This window comes from Anneissia japonica, unplaced genomic scaffold (genome assembly GCF_011630105.1).
Source record: "Anneissia japonica isolate Jap-2015-1 unplaced genomic scaffold, ASM1163010v1 scaffold287732_len518695_cov146, whole genome shotgun sequence".
In the NCBI taxonomy this organism is placed as follows: domain Eukaryota; kingdom Metazoa; phylum Echinodermata; class Crinoidea; order Comatulida; family Comatulidae; genus Anneissia; species Anneissia japonica.
In genome coordinates, this window is record NW_022755000.1 from 244,951 (window position 1) to 256,051 (window position 11,101).

General features: G+C 30.5%; 1 protein-coding gene across 1 annotated transcript in view; it reads right to left on the minus strand.

The window, feature by feature from the left end:
* LOC117123311 (carboxypeptidase E-like) overlaps positions 1-9,799 on the minus strand; it is a 37,570-nt gene extending 27,771 nt beyond the window's left edge. Inside the window, exon 1 of the mRNA XM_033269195.1 lies at positions 9,344-9,799. Within this exon, the coding sequence (XP_033125086.1) occupies positions 9,344-9,572 (229 nt within the window). The 5' untranslated portion in view covers positions 9,573-9,799. The remainder of the gene's footprint in view (positions 1-9,343) is intronic.
* Positions 9,800-11,101: the final 1,302 nt, after the last annotated feature.

The following is an 11,101-nucleotide window of genomic DNA, read 5'->3' on the forward strand; positions in this document are numbered from 1 at the left end:
ACACAAATGCAAGATGGATGATGATATCTGGCAATACAGTGCGCTTTTAAAATGTAACTAATGGCATATAACTAATACAATATGGCAAACTAATTTGTTATTTACATTCTTAATGTGTATTTATATACTTTATTGTTCTTAAAAAAACTCTTCTGTCCAATTTGAGGGAAAGCTCCATAACAGCGGCTTAAGGGAAGTAAAGACTTTACATCATTGACTTATAAGCAGGTGCTTATCCCTTCAGTCTTAAGTCTTATGGTAGGAGAAAACTGGCTAAATTTGGCCAGCTTGTGCAAAAACAAAAAATTATATTCATACTAGAAATTTGTCCTATATATTTTGGTAGTCCTAATAATATAAACAGTTATAAGCAAAATAATACTAATTTGGTCTTTATACTATGTGAGATCATGGTCCACAGATAAATATAATAACAATGCATACACGTATTGGATACAATAAATTATAATAAACAACGGGTTCTTCATAAGTCTTGAGTCACTGTTTCGCTCAGGTAGAATAGACAAACACCACTTGAAAGTTTTAAGTCATTACTCAAGACCACTTTTTTTATAATCTCTTTTTTGAAAGGTACCACAAGCAACAACTGTTGGAATGGTGCCATATAGGCCTACTGTAAATAGAACGATTGATTGATTGACTGTTTAAAATTTACTTTTTATTTATTATTTAAATCAGGGGTGGCGCCAGCAGGGGGGGGGGGGGCGGTGGCCAGGATCCCCCTCCCCCGTCGGGGAGAAAAAGCACAATTCTTCAGAGAGAAAAAAATTATATGTATTTTCTACATATTAGACTCTAAAATCGATTAAATAAGCCTTTGAAACCCCTAAAAAGGGCTTCACCCCCAAAAAAATACTTTCGAGACCTTTTAATCAAAACTCAACCACACCTTTGCCCCCCCCCCCCGTCGGTCAAATCCTGGCGCCACCCCTGATTTAAATAAAGATATTAAGTTCTTTGTATTAGTATAAACATTTTGATTATGATTATATTAGTATAAAATGCTCATATCAACACCATTGCAAATTTATAGAACAGAATTCCTGCAGTGATGTTTAACCTTTTAGCAAGTGCTTGTTTTATTGCCTGACTGATAACCACTAATTGGGTGGAACTTATTTATGTAAAGCAAGGTAACAAAGACAAATGACACTGGGTTAAAGGAGATGTCAAATTACTACAGTTCTTGACCCCAAAGCTTGAGGTAAGCACCAAAATATAATTATTGGAAATTTTCAGCTGACAAATCACCTATTACAAATAACTCATACTGTACTTAACAAGATTCAATATTCAATAAATGAATATTGAATCTTGTTTACATAATACATATATACAAAGCTTGTTTCTTTGAAAACCGAAAGGTCCACTGATTAATCCCAGATAAGAAAGTATAATACATACTCCAAGTATTGAAATACACGCCATCGTGTTGGGATTCTTTGAGTAGATATAAAATAGTAAAAAGTAAAAATCGAAAAAGAACACTATAAAGAGCAAGACAACAAATGAATATTGAATCTTGTTTACATAATACATTTGTTTCTTTGAGTTGATACAAAAATAGTAAAAAGTATAAATCGAAAAAGAACACTATAAAGAGCAAGACAACATTTAACTGGTATAATAATAAATATAAATACAGTATAACATTATATACACATGGAAATTAAAGATGGTTTTATTATCAACCATGAATATGATTTTTTTTTATATATCAATTACATTATATTATTATAATTATATTTTATTATGAATATTAATTTTTTTATATTTTTTATAAAACAGCCAATCAGGGTGGGGAAGGGGTGCCATAATTACAAAGTTGAAGAAAAACGATACAAATTTCAACGTGAATGTTTTCTTGTGGGGAAATTTCTGCAGAAAATCGTAAAAAAGGAATAAACTTGAAGAAAAGCCAATGACTGCCATCCGCGAGCTTATTGCCTGCTAGTCATCAGTATGCTATTTACTGTAAAAAATCATGATTTTAATTAAATTTTATAATTTTTCTACATAATTATATGTAATTACTCAGAAAAGGTAGTTAATATTTGGAAAAATTCCACCAACCTTTCGAAAGCTATGCATGGTAGAAATAATTTAATGATCATTTGATCACTTTATTGTGATTAATGATTTGATTGATTACCTTGGAGGTATGTACCATCAATTAACAATCCTAATTTAATGATTATTTTGAAGTATATTATGGTAAATCTAGTATAAGAAGTAAAATGGAGATGTCAATTACATTTACTGATTTACTGGAACTGTGTCATTTGGTGTCCCATATATCATAGTACCTTCAATTGAAATGGCAACAAAAGGTCTAAAGTTTATCAAAGAGGTAGTCATAAGTATCAGCCCCATGCTGGTTTGTAATCCCCAAATGTACCATAAATGGAGTAGAATGTACTGTATAGTGGATTAAAATGGAATGTTTTTTTTATTTCTCTTTTGTATGAATCACTTGTGAGAATTTTTTCGTACTGAGCACTATAAGATAACTTATCAGGTAGTTCAGAACATCATTCCTATTCCTTTGGCCTATTTTGATTTAAAAAATGTACTTTTAATAAATCTTTTTAAATGTATAATCTAATATAAACAAGTGATTTTTTTCCCCTTTTTTTCAAATATATTATTTGTTTATGCATTATGCACATCTTTTTATTATACTGTATACTATAATATAATATAATATGATATATTATTATATTATATGGTATATTTTATTATAATATAATAATGCCTGATTATATTATATGATATATTAAATTATAATTATAATTATATTATATTTTATTATACTATAATATAATATAATATACCATAATATATGATATATTATATTATATTATAATATTATATATTAATGCCTGTCACAACCTTAAAGGAAAGTACCAACCTGATGATCAAGTTCTCTGTGGTTAAATCAAGTATTTATACAAGATTTTAGTAATTTTAAATTTTCGAATTCACTTTAAAATCTGTGTACTATGTACGTATGGTAGTGCATAGTATTCATACTTTGTCCAACACATTACAGATCCAGTATCCTGATACTGTATTTGATTGGTGCAGTACTGGCATGAATATAGAAATCATGGTAATCTATTGTTTGTTTAATTGATCTTCATTGTTAATTTATACATCAATCAATTCTACTCAGACCTACATTATGTGATCTTTACTTGATATTGTAATAGGCCTTCTGTATGATTACAACAATACCATGTTCAATTAATTTGAAAATTTATGAGTGAATTTAAGTTTTGGAGAAAGCACAAATTATTAATTGTCATGTTTTTTAGATCTGTAATATTTTAATACATATTTCATATTCTGTACGTACGTACGTTTACTATATAATTTTAAATCAAAATTTATTGACAAAAAAGATTGATGTTTCAGATCCATCATGGATGCATTCACTTGATCTTGAAGATGTGACCATATGCGCCTGAAACGTTGCACTTTTTTCTCATTATTATTTCATATTCATTCTTTAAATGATTTAAGCTGATTTAAATGAGCATATATTCTAGTAGCTGATTATTGCAGAGCTCAACTCCCTAGATGTTCTATATCTTTAGTTTTTGTATTTTATATTGTATGTTTCAATTTGTTTTCTTACTTCAATAAACTCAACTGTATTTTAGGCCTTATCATTCCGATTAATTTCTAAACTCTGTAATCTATGATTTACATTCTAATTTAAATACTGAAAAGGAATGGAAGTTGTATATTACCATTCCATTTAAGATAGTGAAATTAAATACCAATACTTCCCTTTAACAAACACATAAAACTTTCATTAAACCCATAGTTCTCCTGCAGTATTATAAAGTACACCTACGCTATTCTAATATTACCATCTAAACACGTGACCTGATAATCAATGCACACACCCACTTGGACTAAAGAAAAACACAATACCTGGCTTATCAATACAAATATTTGATATACCATGGTATGTGTCTAGTTTCAGTGGATAATTAACAATACTGTAGGCCTATAGTTACTACTGGTATATAAACTTGTTTGGATTTGGCACCATTGTGAAAGAACTCCATAAAACTATACAACAGTATAAGTAGACCTTTCTGTATTCTCATTCTCACAGTTACTGCTGGGGTGAATTTAAGAGGGCCATGTTAGCAATATTGTAACACCCAACTACCAACTTCAATTTTTAAATAAAAAGTTCTTTCTATTAATATAGGCCTATTCTTACGACTTTTTAAAATAATGACAGTTGTTTTTCATTTTAAAATTAAAATATACATTATTATTATTATTATTATTATATACATGAAGCTTGTATAATTTTGATCTGAATCTGTCAGTTTGAATGTCACATTAGTCAGTCTTACAAAATTGAATGTCACTGATTTCAAAAAATTATACCAGATTATCTTCTTTCACATTTTTTTTTTTTTTTTTTTTTGAAATTTTGGAAATCTTACAAAATTGAAACAGTCACTGATTTCAAAAGATTATACCAGATTATCTTTTTTATTCCTATTTTTTTGACATTTTGGAAATATGTATCTGAAAGTAGTAACATTGATTAATTTATTAATACCAGAGTATTTGTATTACTTTTTCTTGTCAGAAATTTTGTGACTATATACATATTTGAATGTACCATACCTGCTGTCGCATGAAGGAGTTCTTAATGTGAACCTAAGCTTATGGATGAAAAATATATCATATATTTTTGATATTTTGATATTTGAAATAGATAGCAGATAGTTATCTGATCTTACTTGCCCATCAAAACATAATCAGTGAACAAACATGATACAGAAATAATCACAGATAATTTCATGTCATGAAATGTTTAAACATCAAGCTTAATCAAGTAATTGAAACTGAAAAATGTATTCAATGTTTTATTCAATGTTATACAAAATAAATTTGGAGCAAATTGGATTTCAGTTGTCTGTTATAAAATGTCATTTTTATGAATTAATTTCGTATTCTGATTACAACAAAATAATATAAACTTCGAAAATATATTTTATCATTATTGATAAAGCACCAGGAACCTTCGCAATTGTCCATGCATGTGCGTCCGTAAGTCTGTGACAATGACATCATCAAATTCATTGAAAAGTTTGTTAACAAGTATAAAAACTTAAATTTCCAAACACCAGTTGGTTATGAATTATTGCATACATTTAGTATTAGTTATGTAATTGTGCCCTAGACCCTAGAACAATCTAGCATTATGAATTATTGAATGTCTACTTGATAAACCAGATTTATTTGATAAACCAGATCAAATTGCCTGACCACTCCAAATGATAATTGGACTCTAGGGAATGTACCAAAAATGCAACAACTATCACTTTAGATTAGCAGACATTAAATAGCCCCTAGCATTTCTACCTGATTAAGAATTTAAAAATATCTCTCTTTAAAGAAAAGTCCCGAATCTGTTTCATTAGTTTCCTTATTTCTATTTACATCATTACCGATAGTGTAGTATTTTACAAACATGGGAAGATCTGCCCTGCAGAGGTCTGGTTATCTATTGTTTTTAAAGGTTCATATAGAGTTCATACAAAAAGTGATTCCTAATGAAAGGGATCAATGGAATTTCTCCTTTAACCACAAACATCAAGATTAACTTGGATCAAACTTTATTCTTATACCTCACCAAAATGATATTGATTACTTCCAGCCTTGCTTGCTTGAGTCTTTTCCCACATGGTTTCAAATTTGACCAAAGAAATATTCCTAATAACACTGACCAATTTCATTTTCAACCACAATCTGATTAAACTTCTTTATGTTGAACCTTCCATCAAGTTTTAATACCTCAATTAAATTGACAGTGATAGCCCCCAACTGTGTTGCTTACAAAACTAAATAGATATCTGTCAGACTTCAAGCATGTCACATTTTGCTTGTAGGATGACAGCCAAGATTGAAGCAACCAATGACATACTATACTTAATGTTATCATTTCAGATGATACGTATGTTGACATCGATCAAGAAAGAAACCTTAAGCGACATCAGGCGGTCCTGTAGTTGTTTCCAGCACAGACATTTGTTTTAAATGAAAGTCGTCGGTGAAACACCGGTGTCAGGAACTCTTCACCCGTACTGTAGGAGATGCCACCATGGTACCAAAAAATATACAGACATAATTATATCTTGGCAGGTTACAAAAATAAAAATCAATGTCGAAGTGATTGACAGGGGCCAAATCAAAGTACTGTCATCAGTGAAGATTGTAGCAAAAATTCTTCACATTTTTTTTTTCCTAAATGATGTAATCAAACATTCATAGTCCAAAAGGAAACAGTTATGTTTCATGAAAAATTCATGTTTTCTTGAAACAATCTGCATCGAATTATTTGTAAGAATAAATTAACAGATATCATTCATTAATTTTGTTATTTTGCACATTGAGGTCCTTTTGGGCATGATGCGAGAATGTTATTATATTAATATATTATCAATACACTTTTTTATAAGAACCAGTTAAATTTTGCCTGTGCTCATTGTTCTTATTTTTATGCTGATTTCAAGCTCAAAATGTTCATTTTGTTCTTATTTTACACACTTTTCAAACATGTGTAGAAAATTATTATTGTACAGCAATATATAATTGTACCATGGAGCTATAAAATCTAATTATATAGCTCCATGCTTGTACTATATAGAGGGTATAACATAGTCACACCTACTGCAAGGTACAGATAACATTTTGTTGGGGGGTTTTTTTCTATTTTTTTATTAAATAAAAAACTATATTTGACATTTTACTTCAGCCTCAACTTGTTCATATTTTTTAAGCAATTCAGCCTCAGTGCTTATAAAATGTGTTCCTATTGAAAAATCCAAGAATGACCATTATAAACAGAAATTGGCTCTACTGTACAAAAAACATCTTTTTTCCTCAACATAAAAATAGTGTCTAGTTATAATATTTTTCATTAGGATATAATACATAGAGGTCCTGTGGCCATAAAGTGCTATGAGACTATAATTATTATTATCTTTATTTACCAAAAATCTAAGACTGACCATTATCAATAGAAATCTAGGGCTCTAATAAAAAAAAAAACATCTCTTTTTCCTTAACTCAAAAATACAGTGTCCAGTTGAAATATTTTTTATTAGGATATTTATGTACAATCCTTTCAAAATAATCTTAATTTGTATTTAATTGATCAATTAATTCTTTTATGTAATTTTTCATATCGATTTTATTAGAAACTTGTTTTTTTGTTTAGGCTCCAATAAAATATTTTTCATTATTAGGATATAATACAGATAGGCCTACTATACTTTCAAAATTATCTTAATTTGTATTTAATTAATTGATTAATATTTTTATGTACTTTTTTCACATTACTATTGAAAACGTGTTGCTTGCTGTGGTAAAAATTTTGTAGAAATACTTGATCCCTTCGAGACCTATTAAGCCCATTTTGTGGATCAATATTTAGAAAAAAACAATTAAAACAACATACTGTAAAGTAAGGCCTGCTATAACAATACAAAAATATTAACCCTTTTACCGAATGACCAGTTGAACTATTATAAACACAATACACTGAAGGTAATGATATGGGAGAGATATACTGTACAAGGAAATGTGTCGCTCTTATACATTTGAAGTCAACAGATTGGAATAAGGAAGGAAGTGATCCCTATGAATATAAGCATCCGCTATCATTCCGTAACATATTGTCTTGAAGTAATCCACAAAATCTCAACTTTAAATTGCGGATGTCATAAATCACCAAATGTTACATTGTTTGACTTTTTTTTTTGGCTGCATATCCATAAAAAGAAGACATTAACATTTATAATTATGACAACTTTGTAAACTCTTTGTCAAGTGATTTACCTGAAGGCCAGACTTTTTTTATGCCTTGTTTCATGGACTTATTTTTTTAAAGATTGTCTGAGGAGGGTGAACAAAAAAATAAAAGTCAAATTTTGTTTTCTTATTTAGCAAATAGTTTTGCCCAAAACATCAAAATAGGGGACAAAATAAAAATAAAATGTTGTTGGTGAATGTAGTAAACAGTGTAGTAATGGGATGGTTAAATGCTTTAAATTTATATAATTTTTGGAGATTTCAAGGCGGGCATAATATAAATAAAGAAAAACTTTTTTTTTCTGAAATATCCATTTTTCGTGGCGACGGGTGTGCTAATTAGCCAGAAATAATATTTTATTTTTATTCAAGATCATCATTACTGGTGGGCGGGCAGGTTCACTAAACAAGCTATAAAAAAAGTCTCTTTCACATGACTTCATTTCCATCAAATTACTACTAGTCCACATCTAATATAAAAGGAAGTGCATTATAGGCCTACTGTGGGGTTACTGTTTGATCAACTTTAATTAGCTGTATGATGATACCATGGAGAATTATTAATGATTTGATAACTGCCTCATGTATTGGCCTTCATAGGCCTATTATTTCCGTTTATAACCACTCTTTACGACTCAATAGAAAAATGCAGGTTCATCACAACTGCAAAAATATTAGGAATGAAGATGTTCCATTATACACAATAATGAACATATATATATATATATATATATAAATCATCAAAGAAAGATAAATACAGTGTTCGATTAAAGGACATAATAATACATCGTGTAGCATAGCTCTCAACGAATGAATGTCTAAAACATTATTAGACCAGGGGTGGGCATAAACATTTTCATGGTTGAACACATTCAAATGCCACCAGATACACTCCATTACACAATAGGTACGGCTTCAACCGTGAAGCCTCTGTGGTCTAATGGTTATGACCTGTCTCTTATACACATCTAGATGTGTATAAGAGACAGGGGATATCGTATGCGATCATATTCATCATAACCATCATCATCTTCATCAACAATCAATATAATGATAATGATGATGGTGATGATGATGAAAAGAAGGTGATAATGATGATAATGATTATTATGATAGTGATGAAGATGGAGAGGATGGGGTGATGGTGATGAAGATGATGAAGGTGGTGATGATGGTAAGCCTAATGATGATGAAGATGACGGAAGGTTGGTGATGATGATAATGATCTGATAATGGTATAGTATTAATATTGATAATGATGAATGAAATATGAATACAATTGTGAGAAGTCATGATAATTTTCCTCCTATCACTAACACCCATTGAAAATGAAAACATAATTCTTAATACAACCTTATTCAGGGATTTGGAATATCGTAACCTAGGTACAGTAGATACTTCAAATTATCGTAATGAGGCCTAATTTTCGATTAAAAAGAACAAGTATAAATATGGGAAATGTTCATCTTACCTGGCTCATGTTCTCCTGGATTGTCGGTAATTTCTATCGTCCACAAGTCGGTTTCTTTGACGCTTTTACCTGGACTATAAACCCGTGTTATATCAGGACATTCGGCGGCCGTTTCATCTAGCACCCTTTTCAGAGCTTTGGCATCATGATGTTCCCATGTATAATCATTACCGGGGAAACCATCAACAAAAAACCATAATGCGGATAGAAATAAAACCAGCAATTTCATATCTCACAGGTAAGCTCACGTCCTCCTCGTCTTTCCGAATATTTTGTATGTAAACTATTGTCGAGAATTCTTGTTTAAATCTTGACTAAATCTGGTTTTTAGGTTATGATGTCTTGCTCTGTTCCGACTCGTTGAATTTCAATTCCCCCTTCTTTTGTATGAAATTTTCACCTGAATGATTTTTTACACTGTTCATCAGCTCCTTACAAAATTCAGACTGTACCATTGTCAAATAAGGTTTGCCAGTCGTTCTGTGTATGTTGATACTAGTATGACGTCAGTGAACGTTTCACGACGCGTATTATTATAATTTGATGATAATTAATTTGGTTATTATTAATACATCCCACGAACAGGCAGTTTACGGATTAAAGTTCAATGCAATGCATGACAGCAGGCTATGGACGAAGCGTTCTTATGCTAATTGTATACCTGTTTTATCATACCGTTGTATGCATTTAATATCGAAGAGTTCAATATTAATGGGAAATAACGTCACTGCCGACAACCACGCGTACGGACGACGTTCATTTTCTTAGACGGCAACCATAACCATATGCAAAATAATTTATGGGATGATTAAATTCAATATAATATTACTTTTTTCTTTCTTTAGTTACTCATCGCGGTCGACGAAGCATTTACCCGAGTGTATCGTAATGGGAGTGGAGCCAAAACACTGATAAGTGTGATATAAACAAATACATATCGATCGATATTATTTATGAGTAGGCCTACTATTGCGTATTTCCGTATTCTACTGTGGTAATTATTATTTACATAGATCAAAAAGAAAATAAAATAGTGCATGGTTGTTTAAACATCATAGTATTCGCAACACCTTTTTTTTTTTTAAAGAACCAGTAAAATTTTGCTCAGACTCAGTGTTCTTATTTTTTTGGCAGAATTCAGGCTCAAAATGTTCTTTTTTTTCCTAAATTTTATAAATTTTTCTAAAATAGAAAATTAATTGTACAGCAGTATATTAATGTACTCCATTTTAGAGGGTATTATAGTAACACCTATTGCACATAAGCACAGATAAGATTTGTTTTTTTAAATATAGAACCTCATTTGACATTTTGCCTTAGCCTCAATTTGTTCTTATTTTGTTCTTAATTTTTAGGCAATTTTAGCCTCAGCGTTCCTATAAAAAAGGGTATCATCATACAGAATACAAGTATTATAAGGTGAAATCAGAAAGATTGCCTCCAAAGATAGGCCTACGCATTTTAATTATGTGTTGATAGAATCCCACTATTTGTATTCTTCGCATAATGATTGCAATAATTGTTAAATGTAATAGGCAATAATACTGAATGTCTCACAGTACATTACCAGTAACACATTTATTTTAGGGGTGGAGGCCTCGCAGTTCAAGTCATTGTGTCTTTGGACAACACTTTGTCATGTCTCTCTCCACAGGATTATGATAGTGGTGCCTACTTAGGTAGGATCTATTGCCAAGTGCCGATTCTAGCGCCTTATGAAAGGGAGCTGTAGGCCTACCATCAGGTGTTTGGTCCAGT